Source organism: Hirundo rustica, chromosome 4, assembly GCF_015227805.2.
Source record: "Hirundo rustica isolate bHirRus1 chromosome 4, bHirRus1.pri.v3, whole genome shotgun sequence".
NCBI lineage: Eukaryota > Metazoa > Chordata > Aves > Passeriformes > Hirundinidae > Hirundo > Hirundo rustica.
The window spans coordinates 14,973,153-14,993,176 of record NC_053453.1 but is presented as its reverse complement, the minus strand read 5'-3'; the positions used below and the strand labels follow the sequence as shown (position 1 = coordinate 14,993,176).

General features: G+C 41.7%; 1 protein-coding gene across 10 annotated transcripts in view; it reads left to right on the top strand.

Moving 5' to 3' along the window:
- The window catches only part of CELSR1 (cadherin EGF LAG seven-pass G-type receptor 1), a 164,523-nt gene that overhangs the window by 131,756 nt on the left and 12,743 nt on the right, over nt 1–20,024 (top strand). For 6 of the 10 annotated variants that reach the window (XR_005700567.2, XM_040062562.2, XM_040062558.2 and 3 more), the window contains exons 17-25: nt 90–184; nt 496–705; nt 3,305–3,488; nt 6,181–6,324; nt 7,506–7,707; nt 8,029–8,196; nt 10,529–10,655; nt 11,036–11,236; nt 14,627–14,801. Coding sequence is in view for 9 of the 10 variants with exons in the window: in XM_040062562.2 (XP_039918496.1) it covers nt 90–184; nt 496–705; nt 3,305–3,488; nt 6,181–6,324; nt 7,506–7,707; nt 8,029–8,196; nt 10,529–10,655; nt 11,036–11,236; nt 14,627–14,801 (1,506 nt within the window). In the remaining variant the exon portion in view is untranslated. Of the gene's footprint in view, nt 1–89; nt 185–495; nt 706–3,304; nt 3,489–6,180; nt 6,325–7,505; nt 7,708–8,028; nt 8,197–10,528; nt 10,656–11,035; nt 11,237–11,579; nt 11,704–14,626; nt 14,802–15,325; nt 17,834–20,024 lie in introns of those variants that run through there. The other 4 variants (XM_040062565.2, XM_040062560.2, XM_040062563.2 and 1 more) reach the window with 3 other exon arrangements.

The window sequence follows — 20,024 nt, the reverse complement described above, 5'->3', positions numbered from 1 at the left end:
ATCTGAAAGTCCAGGATAGTTGAAATCTATGAATATTTAGCCTGCACAATTCAGAACATTGTTTGCCATTGATGCTTTGTTCCCTTCAGGAAATGCCGTTCGCCATTGTAACATTGAGAAGGGCTGGCTGCCTCCTGAGCTTTTCAACTGCACCACCAACACTTTTGTGGATCTAAAAATCATGGTAAGCTGGGTTTTCTCAGTTTTCTCTTTATTTTGTAAATAATGACCAGTTTGGACTCCAGTTTGATATCCCTGCACTCAGTCTTTTGACTGCATCCTTGAACACCCTCATTTTCCATCCTGGTGCTTTCTTGGCTCTCAGTTACACTTGCCATTGAGTTTTGTTGCCAACTATCTCTAAGACAAACAAAATTTTGTCCAAACTATTCCATTGTGCCAAAAATCCCTAAATTGTGATTGTCTTTGTAACTAGAATGAATATATTTACATGTATGTAAAATTGGATCTTTTCTTCCTTTTCATCTGATTCAGAATGAGAAGTTACACCACAATGAGACCAAGCTGGATGGAGACAAAACCATACGGATCGTGAGAGCACTGCAGAATGCCACGAGATATACACACAGCTTGTATGGCAACGACGTGAGGACGGCTTACCAGATAATGATCCGGGTCCTCCAGTACGAGAGCCAGCAGCAAGGGTTTGACTTGGCAGCCACAAGGGATGTGGAATTCAATGAGGTAAGAGAAACTGTGCTCAGCCCTTACAGTTTCCCTTAAAAATTAGGTGGCAGTGGGTAATTAAATTTGTCTTTGACCAAGGTGAAGCGAATATTGTGTAATTGCCTAATGTGTTCCACATATAAGCCTTTCTTCTCAGATTAGAATGGAAAGTTGGTTATGCATGTGTCTATGCACACAGATGTATGTGTAATACAAATATAATAAAATGTGCTTTTCTAAAAAATACTGTCATAGTAACAGCCAAAAGCAATATTCCCCATATGAAAAGAAATCATCAAGTTAATGTGTTTTTCCTGGCTAAAATAGTTTTGTGTACTCTATTTATTTTTGTTGTAAAACATGCCTAATGTGATCATGCTCATTTAAATGTGCAGCGAACTAAGTCTGAGCCTGTTACTGACTCTGAAGGTTTCCTCTAATTCCGTTTGAGAACACTTGAGGCATGAGTTGTTACATTGAGAGGCATTCCATATGATATTGGTATTTTAAGGCACATACTAAAATGTGTGCCAGAGAGCTTCTGCTACTCAGAGCATTCATGAAATACCCAGTTATGACCAAAGACCTGACCAGGGCTAGAGAACAAGCTGTAGCACCCTTCCTCACTGGGAAAATATGTATTTGTGGTGGAAAAATGTGAAATTTGCAGGCAGTTGGGAGTTTCCTGTGGTCTGATAATGTGGAGGCTGGATGACCCATGTCAGGCTCGCAGAGATTTCCTCAGTCCCATGTGTACAGTGGGGTACTGTTCTCCGCTCTTGCCCATACTATTTCCAAGATCCTGACCATGGCACAACACAGAGTCCAAGCTAAAATATCTGTTTGGTCTGTGCTGGCAGAGCCCAGAGCTTGGGCACCAGCATGTGGAATGACCCTCCATGGGTCAAGACTGGCATCTGTGCTGGCCAGAGATTGTTTGACTCCCTTAGGAGGTGTGCTACCCCCAGGTCACTGCTCACAGTATTCCAGGAGGACCAGACCGGTCAGGCAGACTTTGGGGTGAAATTAGAGAGCCTGCGCAAAGCCAAGCTGCGCCAGGAGAAGATGTCACTGCAGAGTTAGGAGCAGGAAGAAATATGGCTGAGAAAATTCCTTAGTATCTTGGGCTGTATAGTCAGCAGAGAGTGAAGAACTTCTGAAACACTTTGCATTGTAGATGCAGCAGATTTTAAGAGACTCAGTTTTTTCTTTCCTGTGGGCTGTGAAGATCAGATCTTGAAAAGGAACTTAATTTCTAGCATGTTTTGTTAAGTAGAAATACAAACAATAAGCAAAAAAAAAAGAAAAAAAAAAAAAAAGAAAAATTGTTTTGGAAACATATGCTTTAATTTATTATTCTCTGGACTTGGCACTGAAATTCATACAGATGATGTTTTCAAGAACTCCCTAAATATTTTAGGATAGGTCAGGAATTTGAAATCTAATGAGTACAGCTCATGAATAAAAGGAGGTAACATCCTAGGCTGAGGAAGCACAAGGGGAGAAGGAGGGTTTTTTTTAATAGTCCCACATAGAAACCTGAAAAATAGATAATAAAAACGCATAAATAATGTTCACAAACACAGAGGAGTCCTGGTACCAAGTACAGTGCGTGTCTCCTGCATTCTTGGGAACTATGTTGAGCTTCTCACCCTAGGTAAAGGTGGTCATATTGGGAGTTTCTGGAGAAACTGTCTAGGAGATAGCTCCTTCTGAATGAAGCTTAAATATCTGTCTTGGCTATTTTAGAGTTTGTGATGATTAATTCCTACCATCATTTATGCCAATTTTACCTTAGTTAGGAGTTAGGTTTTGTTACAACAACATAGTTCATATGTACACCAAGATTAAAAACTTCTCAGCATCTTTCTCATTTAAGCCATTTAGCATTCTCTTTTGGGGTCAATCTCCTTCCATTCAGCCTGAGGGTCCCTTTGCATATTTTTCTAAGAAAGGGCAGAAGAGTCAGGTCCTCAGAAAGAAATGCCTTTTTAATACCATTTGTTAGCAACATATAAATGGGAAGACAATAACATAACTCAAGTTTTCTTATGTATTTTCAAGTTTGTCTATGCAAGCTAATACGCTTATCATTCTTCACCCTGTAAGTTGTCTTCATTAGCTAGGAAACAAAGTAAAAGAAAAAGTTAAAGTAAAAGAGGAAGTGATATTTCTATCCATGGCTTTCTTTTGTTTTTCAAAAAACCACATTATTTTGATTTCTCTGGGAAAGTTCTTCAGTGTACCTGCTAAGAGCTGTGCTTTTCATGTGTCTGATCTCTCAGAAACAAAGAAAACATGGATAGGTTTTCCTCCTGCGTTTTCTTGCTCGATTTCCTGTCATTAGGGGGAGAAAAGTAGGCAGTTCTCTTACAGCCTCCAATTCTGGCTTACTTTGCTTGTAAAAAGTATGGAGGGATTTGTTTTACATGACCAAAAAACCTCTGGGTGAGTAACCAGTGTGCATATTTTTGTATGGCTGCAGTAGAACATGCCTGCATTAAATATTTCATTGTATGCTCTCCTGAGGCAGTCAGGCCAATCATTTTCAATACTTCTCACTTGAAACCCAGCTCTGCATGTGCTTCATAATTTAGGCTTGTACTTTATTTCTCAGAATATTATCAAAGTGGGTAGTGCTTTACTGGACCCTGGCAACAAGGAGCACTGGGAGCAAATTCAGCGGACAGAGGGTGGCACCGCTCACCTGCTCAGGCACTATGAGGAGTATTTCAACAATGTGGCCCAGAACATGAAAAAAACCTACCTGAGACCTTTTGTCATTGTTGCCGCTAACATGAGTGAGTATCTGTGTTGAAAACTGCCATTTTTTTCAGTCTTAAAAATGTGCTGGTTAGAGGTGCTAGTTATTTGTTTGGATAGTACCCACTGAGAAAAATGATTGCATTAGTTTCAAATCCATTGAGCCTTGATCCATATCTTTCAGTTGCCGTGGAGGCCTCCTGGGACATGTCTGATCTGTTTTGCCTCTGGACCATGCCACTGCTTCATGTGGGTTTTTGTTGCAGTCATAGCAGTATAGAGGTAGTAGGAAGGGCTAAGTTTGTAAATAAAGGTAATGCCTTTTGAGACCAGCTAACATAGTTGAATGTAGTAGATCTCATTTTTGGAGGAATCACACCAACACCACCTGAAGAGTTACTGAAGTACAAAAAAAAGTAACCCTACTATTGACTTTATTGCATATTATCAAATTTACTTGCATAGGTATGGACTGCCCAGGGAGGTGGTGGAATTCCCGGCCCTGGAGATGTTCAAGAAACAACTGGATGTGGCATTTAGTGCTGTGGTCTAGTTGACAGGGTAATGATCTGTCAAAGGTTTGACTCAATGATCTTATAGGTCTTTTCCAATCTAGATGATTCTGTGATTCTGCCTCTGATTTTCACATGCTTTCCTAACCTGGAACCTATCCAGAAAATCATCATCTGTTGAGATTCTTGTGCTGAAAGGTATTCTCACAGAATCACCAATCCTTCAAACACCATTCCAGTCTTGCAAAACCCAAAATCAGAGCAAAATCCAAGGGGTCCAAAATATCCAGAATTAGTCTAAACTGAGAAGGAAACATCAGGCATACCAAGACACCTTCCCTGCCTATCTCAGGAAATTTCTCCTCTGACAAACAAACAGCAGCTCCTGCACTTTGGACTGTGATGTATTTCATGGACATCCCTGAGGTGCATATGCAGGTGAAGCCCAGCAACCACAGTCTGCTCAGCTTATTTCCTCATTTTCTCCCCTGCTCTCTGAATTTCATTTTCTTCCCAGTTACAAACAGTCTGAGCTGGGGGAGTGTTGGTGATAGTCCTGCTCTGAGAGGGAGGTGAGATGGAGCCAGCTGACCTTCAGAAGTCCCTCACAAGCAGCATTGCTGTTTGGTTTTTCTTTCAGAGGTGCTCTAAACTATATCAGCCTGAACTTGTGTTTAGCTTTTCAAGCTGTTGTGTTTATTTCAGATATGAAGAAAGCTTATGTGCCAAAAGTTTGCCTTATTTTCCCAACTACACCTGCTGCTATAGTAAGAATTTGAATCGGCTACAAACCTTGTCCCAAGAAGGCTTTGTGCCCACAATCACAGGGGCAGAAAATCAAAGGCATGAGGCAGTCAAGTTACAAAGGCTGCAGCATCCTGCCTCAACAGGGCATAGATTATTGTTGAACTAAGCCAAACTGAAACACTTTGATTTTTCTTTAATAAACCAAAACTGAAATAATTTCTTTTGACTCAGGAGTATGAGAATCAAAATATTTTTATCTTCATACTCAGAAAATAAGTGTGCTTAGGATTTTAACCCAACTGAACTGAGATGAAAACAAGCCCCAGAATTTCTTGCAGGTTGTAAATCATGATTTATTTTCAACCAGTTCTTCCTGTGTAAAGAGGTGTGAGCTTGAGAGGGATGAGGCAATTCTGGCCTGAAAGGGGTCTGTTTTCTTTTGAACAGTTTTTCCAGGTGAACATGGTGTTAATAGAGTTTCCTAATGGCTCATCTGGGAGTTAGTTAGAAACTAGGAAAGGAATGGGAATTTGCAGGTCTTAGAGTGGATATTTCTTCACACAGAAATTTGCAGAGGATCACACCTTTTGGTGTTGGGTCACCCCCAGGACATGTAAATTGGCACTCAGTGACTTGTCTTAAATGAGAAAGTTAAAGCCAACTGAACTGCTTTTAAGTATTTTGGCAGTTAAACAGGCAGAGATGATGAGGTAAGCTAGGGAGGAACTGCCAGTGGAGGACTAAGGAGTAGTCCCAGATAAAATGCATGTTATTTTCTTTGTTCAGCTGACTTCACAATCCAACAGATGTAGAACTATGTTTTTGATGCAGTAGATTTAGTCTTCCCATTAAAAACCGAGTCTAGAATTGGAACATGCAGCACACACTGGAGCAAGCCAGCAGCACATGGAGAAACTCTGTGAAGGAGGAGCACTCACTGAACAACAGCCAGGGAAAAGCCTCTGTGAAACCCCAGTCAGCTGCTGCTGGAGAGGTACCAGCAGAGTGATCCACCTTGAGATGGGTATTAGCAAAAACTTCTTCACTGAAACAGTTCTCAGGCATTGAAACAGGCAGCCCAGGGAAGTCAGCATCCCTGGAGGTATTTAAGACATGTAGATGTGGCCCTTGAGGCTGTGGTTTAGTGCTGGACCTGGCACTGCTGAGTTAACTGCTCGTCTTGAACTTGGAGATCTTTTCCAACCTAAACAGTTTTATGATTCTTTATTTCCAATGTTTGCAGTAGTGTTTTCATCGTATAAGATACTGTCTTGTGCATTCTTTTCCACTGAATAATAAACATATGGTTTGATAAATGTAACATAATGCTGACACATAAACTTTAAGGTGTTAATGGAAAAAAAGTTTTGCTTTCTATTTTGGTGTTCAATTTTTTTATCTGCATTGTGCAGTCATTTTAACCTTTCAATAATGTTTCACTGTGGTGATCGGAAACTTTTATCCCCCCTAGTTATTGCCGTTGACATCTTTGACAAGTCTAATTTCACGGGAGCTAGAATACCGCGATTTCATGAGATTAAAGAAGATTACCCCAAAGATCTGGAGTCATCTGTTGTCTTCCCTGATACTTTATTCAGACCTTCAGAAAGGAAAGGTAAAAGCCTTCTGCTGCTGTTTGGTGAGCAATTATGGCCAGCTCCCGGGGAGTGTGATTGATCCTCAGGGAGCAGAGTGGTCCTAGGGTGAGAGCAGGGTGAGCGTCTGCACAAGTGAACATTATTTAGGGATGGAGCAGCTGTGCATACTTCTGAGGCATTTTGCCTGCCGGCAGCGATGGAGGCATGGGGGCTGTGGGACTGGCTGTACCTGTCTGTCAGGTCTCGCTTGCAGCCCCTCAAAGCCCTGTCAAAGCAGGAGAAATGCTCTGCCTCTGTTCCCACCAGTACAGGATGGGACGGCTGCCCAGCGCCTGCAGTCCCACAGCTGCCTTCCTCCAGTCCCTGCAGAGATGGAGGGAGGTGGTGTGAGAGACAGAGAATTCAAACCTGGGAGCAGAGAGAGGTGCTATCTGAACTAGGCGGCAATGAAAAAGCCTTGAGCTGGGTGATAAGGGAGAATATATGGGGGAGTACCTGCTTCCCAGTGTCTCTGAAGTACCCCGGGATTGCTGCAAAGCACCAGGAGGTTTTTTGGGCAAAGGGAGAGAGGGTAACTCAAAGTTCAATACATGTCCCATGGCTGAATGTCTTCTGAATGGGGAAATAGTACCTCTTCAGAAAATAATACATGATAAGCTAATGCAGCTCTATGACTTTTTGCTCAGAAACAGTGTATCTGCTTCTCTGATTTGTATCTTCTCTGTAAGAAAAAAGGGAATGGGAATTTTAAGAGACTCTTCCAAAACTGAAAGCTCATTAAATGACTGAATTAGCAGGGAGAATTCTTATGTGAATAGTTGGTGTATTCATTGATGCTAGTTTTGCCATATATAAAGGTACATGCAATTTAACAGCATGCATAATGTTTTAATGCTCTCCTTAAGTTATGCATGGGGTACTTACATACTTATGGACCTTTTAGCTTAGAAATTGCTTATTTTATAACTAGACTAAATGACTTTTCACTGTTCAATGGTTATTTGATTATTGGCTATATAAGTATGAATTGTGCTGAAATTTTGCTAAAAATATTGAATATAACATTAGGAGTATATTGAGTGCTCTAAGCCTGGAGTTGTAACAACTCTAATATTATTGTATCTTGGCAAAGCAAAATTACCCATTTAAATGGTAGCCCTGAAGCTGTGTGCGAAGAATTTAATATTTGTGTCCATAGCAGTGCCTACAATGAAACCTTCAAATCAGAAAATACCTTCTAAGTTGAACAGCGATGTGTTCAGCCATGAGAGTGCTTTTGCAAAGAGAAAGAAGCGACACCCAGACATTGAGACACATCATACTGTTGCCATGGTCATTATATACCGATCGCTGGGACACCTCCTGCCTGAAAACTATGATCCTGACAGAAGGAGCTTGAGGTAAGCTTCAGACATGTTTGTGAATTGTTCAGATCCCTTCTTCTACTCTCTGGATGTGTGGGGGGGACAGAGCTGCTTTTATACCAGCCAAATGTCATCAGTGCTGCTATCACCACAGTACTGTCTCATGTCCTCCTCTGGCACACTGTGGGAGAATAACTATGCCAAAAGTGCCAGCAGTTTTTGGAAACACGTCTCTATGGAAGGCTGATGGTACGCCTGCCTCACTTTCTGAGCAGAAGCAACGGAAATCTTCCATTTGCAGAACATAGCTTTGCATTTGGGTGTGTAGATCACTGTGCAATTTTTCTCCTTTTGCAGATTGCCAAATCGCCCTATCATCAACACACCTGTAGTGAGCACAGCCATTCACAGTGATGGGGCATTTCCTCCCAACCTGGTGGAAAAGCCCATCATAGTGGAGTATGCCATGCTGGAAACAGAGGAGAGAACGAAGCCTGTCTGTGTCTTCTGGAATCACTCCATCATGTACGTCTCCTGCTCACTTTAGGGCTCTGAGTGACAGCCAACTGAGTAGCAGAAAAGTCCTGCCTGGGAGGATAATTCTGGAGGAAACCCTGTCTTGGTCTGTCTATTCAACTGACAACTGATTTTTGGTGGAATAGAGCCATGTAGTCATTTCCCACCGACCTGAGAAAAATGAAAATAATTATCATAACTCCTCAAACAATGGATTAGCCATGCAGTTTCTAAGAAACACAGTGCTGTCATGTCTTTCTGCAGGGTTCATTTTCACCCAGAAATAACAAATCTCACACTTTGTATTTACCCATGCTTTTGCCCACGGATGTATGTCTGGACAGGCATGGTCCGACTCCAGTGTCTGAATTCATGGCTTGTCTGAGGTCTTCAAGTCAGGATTTTCGGGAGATGATTCAACTCTTCCATGGGCTGAATCTTCTCCTGTAACACTCCAGTGACCATGGACAGAGTAGATAGCAAGCAGGCACCTACCCTTCGTGCCTCAGCCAGGGCCAGTGCAAAAAATTAGAAAATCAAATCTTCATTTTGGGAGAAAAGAGGTCTGAGGTTATGCAGATAAAATTAGGAGTAAAGATTATGAATTTTTGAATCAAAAGTCAATGCAAAGGCAGTTGCATGGGTAAGAAACTTTCATTTCATCAACTATTGTGGATTTGCTTTTATTTGTTTTAGTGAAAAATTGGAGGGAAAGGGGACAGCCTTCTTTGGGACATCAGACCTTTTCAGTTTTTGGAAAGCAATTGTAACATAGAAGCAGAATACAAGGACAGAGTATTAGACTCTCTAGGAGGGAAATGTTAGGAAAAAGATGAAATGTTCTGAAAATAGTTCATTTAGGTATTTTGTATTCAGTAAAGTTTAAGATAAAGACATTTTCTTGAAAATGAGAAAAATTATATGAGCTGGAACTGTATATGCTGATTTTCATTGGTTTTATGGCATTGTGGAAACAGCACAGTCTTGTTGGAGATATTTCAAGAATGTGGATAAAACAAAGGAAAATGTTTTGAGAGGTAACCACATTCATATTATGCTTTCACAATATTGTAACTGTTGCATACATATTTCAATTTCCAGCTACAAACCCAGGTACACAGTAAGAGGATGACATGGTCTGCCCACGGGAAAAGGAATAGCTGTTACTTGTTTCCTATCAACCCAAAAACTCTAGTAAACCAATGGGAAAATCCATTAAAAGGCAATATCCTGTGCTGGAAATAAAACAGCAAACTAATCTAGGGAATGTGTGCCTCCTAGTTAAAGGCTTTAGGAGATTATGTCATTTAAAGGATCGAGGATGCAACAGAAATCTCTTATGTTCACAGTAATAAACTTCCATTTGCCCACGTGAAGTAGTGATTTTGCTTGTATGTACTCCGTCAATCTGTTGATTGTGAGGGAATAGCAAGTCCTTTTCCATAAATATTTAAACATTGTATGAGCTTGAATAACTCATTAACTCTAAAGTGATTCATCTGTTAGCTATTTGCTGGCAATTTCAGTGGCATTGTTATCTGTGTTACGTCTTCCTACAGCCACAATTGAAAAGCAGCTCTTCCGTGGCGTGTAATGAAAGAGTTTCAGGAAGAGAGTACTTTTTGAGAGAAAGTGATATTAAAATTTAACAAATATTTTATTGCTGAATGAAAAACAGGTCTAGTCATGTCTAACTGAAAAATCTTTCAGTAAGTGCAAGACTATTTTTATTAATCATTAACTTCAGAACAGAATAATTAATATTGATACAAAATAATTTCTGAAGTTACTGGAGTTGACTGTAACTGCACGGGAAAGAATTTTGAGGCAGCAGTTCCTCCCCATTGTTAATATAAGAGATCTCCTGATATGAAATATTATTTATTTAAGAAGGTTTTAACCTTTTTTATGTACTTTTCAGAGGAACTCTATAATTATATATTATTGCTGAAACATATTTCACATGACTCAAAAACATGTGTCCCTCTGTGGTTCTGGCATTATTTACCTTAGTTACTGACATTATGTTCGATGCAATCTCTTTCCCATATTGGTTGTGTGGTCACTGACCCAAAAGTAAATTTTTAGATTTGTTTGTTTGTTTGCTTGTTTTAACTCAAAACAGATTGTTATAAACCCAAAAAATCTGAGCATCAAAGCCAGCTGTTTTATCAGAAACTATTTCAACTGAAGACCTTTTTAATTTGATGATACTGTTTCAGGCAGGTGACAGCGATAAATAATTCTGTCCTAGTACTTGCAGCACAAGCTGCCACAGAGGGCAGTGAAAGGTAAGGGGAGCTCAGAGAATGGTGTTCAGAAATGCCTTTTTTCCCCACAGGATTGGAGGGACAGGTGCCTGGTCCTCGAGAGGGTGTGAGCTGTTTTCCAGAAACCAGAGCCATATCGCTTGCCAGTGCAACCACATAACCAGCTTCGCTGTCCTGATGGACATTTCTAAACGAGAGGTGGGTGATGTCAGGCTCATGATTTTCAGAGACTGTGCTTTTCAAGGGCTTTGACTCAGAGCTTGAGCTTTTGTGTGACTCAGGGCATTGTCAGCAGATAGGTCCCAGTGTCAGAAGCGTTTTGCCCATGCCTGACAGCACCTGCCATTGAGTTTGCTGAAAGGAGCTTCCTACCTGGTTGGTGCATGCTCTGGGTGCTGCCCATACACACTCAACATATTCAGCAAGAAAGAGGTGGCATCACCCACTCCTTTTGGTCCCTAAGTAAATCTGTATGTTGGCTCAGTAGTAATGAAAGCATTGGCATTCTGAGTAGTAGATTTGATTGGAGGAAAAGGAAGGGAAACCCCAAGAGAACCTGTCAAGCTGTCTCTCTACAGAATGGGGAGGTGCTTCCTCTGAAGATCGTCACTTACACAACCGTATCCATCTCGCTGGCGGCTTTGCTGATCACCTTCATTTTGCTGGTCCTGATCCGCACACTACGTTCCAACTTGCACAGCATCCACAAAAACCTGGTGGCTGCCCTGTTCTTTTCTGAGCTTGTGTTTCTTATTGGAATCAACCAGACTGAAAACCCGGTAAGCCTTACTCTGTGTTCATTGCTGGAGTTGCTCTCAAGCTTTAAATCAGGGGGTTCATATTGCAGCTTTTGCTTTATCCCATCTGTTTCACTTTCTCTCCTTTTGGCTTCTTTTTGGCTTCAACACTTACTTGAAAAACATCAGATTTTTAGTATATCCATGTGTGATTGATATCATTAATAGCAATGGCAGGCAATAGGACTATACAGGACTATACCTTATTTTCAGAGAATGTATGGCAGCAGCCCTGTTGAAGGTTTATCCCAGGAACTGAACCTTGAATACTGATTTCTCCCTTCCTTTCCATCAGTGTGTTTTCTGTCTTGCTTTGTCTGTTCAGTAGGAAACTCTCCAGGTTCTCCTGCAGCAGATACCTCCCAAGCCCAAATGGCTCCTGGTGTTGACTCACAGGTTGTCAGCAGTGTGGTGCTGGTCAGGTGCTAATATGCACATTCTACACCCACTGACCGTTCTGGGGAAGCCACTTGCCAGGCATGGGACAGCTTGCTACGTCCAAGATTCACTAGGAGACCTGTCAGTTTGCTTTGTGCCTTCCAGCCACAGTGTTTGTTGGCTTCAGCCCATCATACCTGTTGGAAAAGCTTAGTGCAAGGATCTCCAGCATTGTGCATGTCACGTAATGCAAGTTATGAACAGACTGAGTACAAGACAGATATAAACCACACATGAAATGTGTGTGTTCTGTACTTAACACCTCATTGGTCTCTTAACCATGTGGCATTATATGTAGTCTTGCTGCTGTTTCTTAGTAGCACCCATCCCAAAAGCCGTGGCTGCCATTCAGACAGGTAAGAGACAGACAAGGGCTCCAGCACTCCCAGGCTGCACAGGCACCTGTGCCAAACAGGCTGGACACAGATGGGGGATGTCATGAAATAAAATGTATGTCCTTAATAGGTAGGAAAAATGTCCAGAATGTTACTCTAGGGATTACCTGTGAAGAAAATTTATCTTCTAGAAATTCATTACTGTACATGTTTCAATTTAATTTTTGAGGGGGATGTACAGTGTTGAGGTCAAAACAAAACAACAACAAAAAAAATCATGCTGATTTCACATGGTCCAAGCAGCAGAAATAGGAGAATATGCCTAAAGTCAATGAATATCATCACCATCGTGGTAGTGACACTGTGGTGCCTAAACACACAGGCTCATTTGCTCTATAACTTAATCCTACACTGTCACTCTGGCTTCAAATATCCACTTGAGCCATAACATGCACTTTAAAAAGTATCTGACTTTGACTAATTTCAGCTTCCAGTAACTGAATGCTGACAAGAACTTTTCCTAGTAAATTTGAGAGACCTCTCTTATAAAAATTGTTTTGCCAGGAAACCTCTGTTTAATAGTGTTTCTTTTGGAAAACTGTATAAATCTAAGCTGCTGAAATTATTCAAAGTCTAAGATTCAGGTTAGTCTGTTGAGGGTTTTTTTGGGCTTCTTCCCCCACTGTACCTTTTGAAAAATTGTGAATGCCAAACTGGATAAAGCTTTCCAGCTGGTTGCATCACTTCTAATCCCATATACCAATATTCCCCTTTACCAGGAACTCAGGTCCTTTATCTGCTGCTGTGGTGAGATCTTCTGCAGTGACCTGCCCTCTGGGATATGGTCTCATGTCATGTGTGAACTTGTGTTGTCTTTGTTTCATTATATAAATGTTTGCATACTAAAATAACTTTGCTGAAAGGAGCTCACCTTGCCAATTGATACACAGCACTCCATGTAACTTGACCTTTCCCACGCCTTGCTGAGCACACCACTCATTTTTCACTGCATTTCACTACCAAGGGCTTGATACTGTTCAGTTCTCCAGCATATCTACTGAGAAGTTGGGGGCCAAGTCCACATCCCTACAGAATTTTACCAAAAATTATGCAGTAAATGATGGCTCCTCATTTCCAGATTCCTTTCATAGTATCATGAAGCACCAAGCAGAGGTTTATAAAAGTACTGAAATGGTTCATTACACCAATACCACAAATCCTAATGGTTACACTTGGTGAGAATGTTCTCTTTTGCTCCTTCTCATTTTCATGCTTTGGGGCTCACGGTGTGGTCATGTCCTGTAGTGTTACCAGGACTCAGTGAAACACCCCAAACCTTTAAACCATTTTCACAGATCTTTAATGTACAGAATGCATTTCATATGGCAGAAAGCTGCTCCTTACAGCCTACCCAGTCAATTTGAGAAGGTAGGAGGGCTGTAAGCCATGTCTGCTTGAGACAATTATTCATCTGTCTGTATGGAATGAGAGTTGTCTAACGAGTCATGCACTGTTGAACATAAAGAGGTTAAGAATGCTGGAGCACAAATAATGCAGTGCTGCTTGGCACCCAGCCTGGCTTTTATGGGTTTCTGTAAATTAACAGTCACATTTCTGGGTGGGGTTTTAATCTTTCCCTGGACTATTGATAGAAAGTGATTTATTTTCTTTCTTTTTTCTTACCTGAAAAAGGTAACGTTCAAGGCAGCACTCTACTCATTAGGATGTGAGAATAGGAACAAGAAAAGCACTACTTACATAGAGGGAAGATAGTTTATTTAGTGAGCCACATTTTCAATAACGCTTGGTGTTATAATAACACTGATGTGGTAAGTGAATCCAGAAAGCTGGCTTTGTATGATTCTTTTGCTCAGCAAAGAGGTTAAATGTACATTAAACAGGGAAATGTACATTTCTGAGCATTACACCATGAAAAATCACTAAAAAGTCATGCCAAAGTCTGAAAGCACGGTCAGTACTGCCTGGGAACAAAAGGTTACAGAGCACAATGTAAAACATTTTCAAACAAAAACTGAATGGTTGCACAAAGTTCTCTTAATTCAGGCTTATCAACAGATCCTTGGCAAAATCCTTTGCTTTGCTTCTGAAAGGAGAAGGTTAATTGCAAGATTACAATTTAGCTGTCAGGTGCTTGTGGTCTGTTCTTGTTTTCACTCATCAAACTGCTAAGCTGGGAGAGAAAATTGGTTAGTAGGTGTTACAGAAATGCAAGTATCTGAAGGTCATAGGTTTCAAGGTGGCTATTAGATCACAAAGATGACTTCAGCTACCAGTTTGCCCATTGTAGCTGTTACTTTTAGTCACACTGTGGACCTGGTTCCTGGTTTCAGCAGGTCCTTAATTTTTGATGCTCTCAGCCTGATGGAGCTTAGTGATCCACTTTACTTTAAAAAAGCAAAATCTTTCATGGCATGAGCAGCTCTTCTTAAACTCTGAGAAACTTACTTAAAGTCAGCATATTAATTCTGCCAAAATCTTTTTATTACACATGCCTTTAGCTACATGGGGGGAACCGGTGACTCACCAGGTTGTGATTCAGAAGAGCAACTCTAATTTCCCTGCCCTTTCCCTTCTGCAGTTTGTGTGTACTGTGATTGCCATCCTCCTGCATTATTTCTACATGAGCACCTTCGCATGGATGTTTGTGGAGCAGCTCCACATCTACCGGATGCTGACTGAAGTGAGGAACATCAACTTCGGGCACATGCGGTTCTACTACGTTGTTGGCTGGGGCATTCCTGCCATCATAACAGGTACCCTCAACCACCCCAAAAAAGCTTCGTTTCCCTGCCATCTTCACTGGCCAGGTTCAGGGAAGTTACCCCATTCCCAGACAGCTATGGGTGTTTTGCTGAACCAGGGCAGCACCAAGCCACATCTAGCCGAAGCGCGCCTACATTTGGCAGATCTGTTTACCAAATATCTGTTTGCCGCAGCTGAAGGGATCCTGATGGTTATCCAATAACAGAAACATAATTGCACACACTTGTTATTCGGAATAACAATATTTTTATTTCACCAACTTTGCCAATAGCTTTCAGAAATTTTCCTTCCCTGCGCTGGTGCCTCCAGATACGGGCACGCGGTCTCTCAGAGGTAGCTGCAGTGGTGTCAGAAGCAGTGCTGCCTGCCCACAGGACAGTACCGCCCTTCCCTGGACATTCCACTGCCTGCTGCCAACCAGCAGCAAATACTTCTTGAAGGGAATTTCAATGGCTGTTTTATTTGGCATAAAACCAAGCTGGGAATACTCGAGCTGCCTTTTACTTAATTTCAGATACAAAGGCTGTAACTTCCAGTTGAGGAAAAGGGATGAAAAACTGGAGGCAGTAATCTTTTAAACCGATCCAGACTGATCTATAGGAGCACATCCCTCTCCGCCCTCGCCGTGCCTATTTTTGCCGTAGACATTTCCAGTGTTTCCCTAAGCACACGGCGCTGTGTTAATTCAGGCAGACAGCTCCTCAGGAACTGTGCTTCATGGAACAGTTGGAGTGGGGTTTTTTGGTTCAACTGTTTCAGCATGTATCTGTTGCCATATGGGAAAACAGATCATAGGCAGGCGGTTAACTTTTTTCCAGTTAGTTTTATTTTTACAGATAATATCATACTGTCAGCAATGGCAGAGGTTTAGATGTCTCTGAGATCAAACAAATAGCTATCACTCATGTACACTTGCAAAAATATTATGGAACAAGTTAGATTTAAAAATACGTACTTGTTCTTTTTTTTCTGTGTGTTTTAAGAAAGTGTAATACCAAATCACGGCGTAGGCCGGTACAGGTTAATTCTCTCTTCAGGGAGCTGGTAAGTTTTTCCATATAATTTTGTGCCTAAATAATTTCTACTTCTATCAGTTTATAGCAGAAAGCACAGCCCAGAAGGCTCTGCCCATTTAGATGTACCCCAGATATTTAAAATAGAAATTGTCCTTGAACTGAAGCATTTCAGACCTATGTGACTTTTATCAGTACATACAGGACTAATGCAGTATTTTCAGGGCACTGAAGTGCAATCAGATCTTTGACAGCATCATTTCTAGCAGAAAAGAAGCATCATTAAATAACAAAAACTAATTACATTTCAGAACTCATCTCCAAAAGATTTTTTTGAAGGAGTTTCTGCTTCAGGTTTACTTTCTCTCTTGAAATCTAAATTAATTCAGATTAATTTAAGATTAATACTTCTCAACAGCAGTATTATGCAATTTAAATATCACAAGCATACCATTTTTACATTTTTCTACTTAGATATGCTCTCTGTGATATGGAACTATTTTGCACTTCTAAAACTTTCCAGGTTGTGTCCTGCAATTTAATCTCTGAATCTACTGAACTTGCAGTTCTATTTAAGTAAAAAGTCAGATCCCTATTACTGAGAAAGTCAGGGGATTTTGTGAAATGAAGAATAAAGAAAACTAAGCCTTTAGTTTGTCCTTCCAGGCTTATAAATCATCTGGAGAGAAAATTGTTTTATCATAAATAGCACAATGTAGGATTTCTTGCCTCTAGATAACTTGTTACAGTACATATTTTAAATAAGCTTCTTTATAAATTTTAATTTCTAAACAGTAAAAAGGTTCCAACTTCATAACATGAATCCTAAACATTATTTAAATTGCTTTATGGAGAAGGATTGTTTATTTTTCTTAGTAGTGATATAGTCTAGATATGGGAAGAAATCTTAGTCTTGGGACATGCAGAGGACTTTTTTATTTTAAAGATAAACACCATTTCATCTTCACCATAGCTATCCTGAGAAGGGAAAAAAAAACAACCCAGAATTACACTACAGTAGCAGTGGCTTTTTGTGTATTATTTTTTTCTACTTTCTATGCTAGAACTGATATTCATTTCAAGTTGGGACATAGTGGTCCTAAGGCATCTGTGATGGGACCAAGCTACTTGAAGAAGGGAACCTTTAGAGGGGGATAAAACTTAGTAAAATGCTTACAGAGGAGCACTCCAGTGGGGAAGAACCACATTTAATCACAGCATAGAAATGCAAATTTCCATGAATAAGGATAGAATAGAAGTTGGAAGAAGGCTTACAGCCATCAAAAAGAGTGTGGATCTGGAACAGTCCTCCATTGGGAGTGATAGTGGAACATTTTAAATTCGCTTTAAGCTTGCTCATTTTAAAGTGTAGTTTGATCCATCTTGGAGAGGGGTTTTATGACTTCCTTGCCACAGGAGCAAAGGGCTGGATTTGGCACTCAGCAAGACCCCCCCCAGTTCTGCCTGTCTCCGTGGCAGCACGCTAACTGCTTGACATATGTGTGCAGGAACTGCTTTGCCATGGAGACTGCAGTGCTTGTGTTGAAACAGGTTCTTATGCAGCCCTAAAACTAATAACCCCCCAAAACTGGCACTTTTCAAATCATAAGGAAAGCAATGAATCAGGAGAGAGTTGAGGCTGCCCCACAGCTGCCGGAGTCACACAAGGCTGCTGGGCTCTCAGGAGCTCGAAGGGTCAAAATGTGCCTCTCCTGCATCCCTTGGCACCCTCCTGTGTGTGTGCTGGGGATGGGTGCTGGTCCCCACAGGACTCTTGGCCGTAGGACCAGCCCCTGTTCCTGCAAACGTCAGCAAGGTATCACTCAGCCTGCATGCTCAGTCTGTCAAGGGCAGCTAGGCTGCAGCATTCAACTGATGTGCCAAAATATTTCTCAGTATTACATTGCATTGGCTTAATTCTGCCTTTGAGTAAAGTGTTATTTCACATGTTGTTGACTGCAGTAATATTTGAACCATGTACCTGAACACTGCAATTTGCCTCATTTGTGTAATGGAGAACTTTAGGGTAGGATTTTGAGACTGAAAAAATGTTGCTGTCTGCCAATTACTCAGAAAGCCAGAATCCCATTAATGGGGAAATCCAGTCCTGGGAAACAGACTGTATCCACAGAATTACATCTGTATAAAATACTTTATAGTCCCTTAATCGTTTATGGCTAATTCTTTCTGGATGGCAACTGCTGAAGGGGGTGGTGGAAGGGCCAATGGGAGCAGGAAGGGAGACTAGTCCTATCTCATTCCACATTTCAGTGAAAACAGATCCAATATCCACTGCTTTGCCAAATAGCCAGTTTAGTTTTCATAGACCATGGGCCTGTACCAGATGTGAGTATTGGCTGTGGGCCAGTTCTAAGCAGCAAGAGTGAAATGCAGCTACCTTTCCCTTTCTCAGTGTCCCTTCATCAAAGCATGCAGGCCTCAATTCAGAAAAGGATGACTCCTAATGCACATGAGCCCTCCTTGCAGAGAGCAGCCCTGCCATCAGCCTTGGCTGCCTCTTGAGACAGCCATACGCTCGTCACCGTGGGTGCCCCGTGCCCAGACAGCACGCTGCAGCCACCTGCCATATGGCACCGGCCTCACAGGGATCAGTTTCTGTGTCCTGAGGAGGGAAGATCTCTGCACAAAGGGTGCACCTGTCTCAAAGGGGGAAAGGATCTTTGCACAGGAATTAGCAGGGCTCATTAAAAGGGCTTTAAACTAGGTTTGAAGGGGGAAAAGGATAAAACCAAGCTCACTAGAGGCAACTGAGGGCAGAATGCCAGTGTTTGTGGGATAGTGTGCTAGTGAGTCCTTCCCTCTGCCATCTCAGTGGAGGCAGGGGTTGGAGATCCATGTGTCAGCAAAGATGCAGGTGTGTCTGTGTTAGGAACCGTAGGAACCATAGGTTACCTGTGTTAGGGGGTGTTTTGACTGTGTAGAGCTTGATGCTGGTGATAAAAGAATTGAGTGTTTATGGGTATGAATCATCAGGAAGGACGAGATGACAGATACCACAGTGAGAGTCTATTACAGATTATCCAAGCAGGATGAGGAGGCAGAGGAAATATTTTACAAGCAGCTGGGAGAAGTCTCACCATCCCTAGTCCTTGTTCTTGTGGAGGACTGCGACTTAACAGGTGTCTGCTGGGAATACAACACAGCAGAAGAGAGTCCAGGAGGTTCCTGAGTGTATGGAAGAGAACTTCCTGATGCAGCTGATGAATGAGCCAGCAAAGGGAGATACCCCTCTGGATCTGCTCATTGTGAACAGAGAAGGACTGGTGGGTGATGTGATGGCTGGAGACTGTCTTGGACACAGTGATACAAAGTGATAGTTTTCAATTCTCTTACAAGTAAGGTGAGGATTCAGCAGAACTTCCACCTTGGACTTCCACGGGGCTGACTTTGGCCAGTTTAGAGGTATAACTCATAAAGTCTCTTGGGAGGCAGTCAGGAAGGCTGAACATTCCTCAAGCAGAAAATCCTAAAGGCCATCACCATGTGGTGTAAGACAAACCAATGGGCAAGAACAGCCAGGATGAAGAGGGAGCTTTTGCTGGAACCAAGGGAAAAATGGAGGAAAAAGCAGGCAACTCAGGAGGACTAAAAGGATGTTGCGAGCATGCCCCTGTACTCAGCACTGGTGAAGCCCCGCTGTGAATCAGTTCAGTTTTGGGGCCATCACTACAGGGAAGACATTGAGATGCTGGAGCAAATCCAAAAGGAGCCTGTGAAGGGTCTGGAACACAAGTCTGATGTGGAGCAGCTAAGGGAGCTGGGGAGAAAAGAAATCTCAGGGGACACCTAACTTGAAAGGTTTTTCCAACCTAAACAATTCTATAGTTGTATGATTTTGCAGGTCAAGGGCAAATCCCAGTCCATCACCATATGGGCGAGGTGTAGGTCACTAAGCATTGTAAATCAGCAGGTGAATGTTGGGCTCAGAGACCCCCTCCCTTGGAACTGGCCAGGTTTTGAAAAATAAAATATTAAAAGGCGTGTTTTTAACTTGATTGCCTTGGGGCATTAACTCCATTTCAGACAGTGCAGAAAACAAAGTGAGGTACCTGGGATGGCAGTTCAGAATGAATCCCACCTGAGCTCAAGCAGTTAACTCCCATAAGTTCCCAGATTCCTTTGTCTCTGATGTTATTTTAATGACAGCAAGTTAAGAATGCACTTTTTTCATAGCGTAGA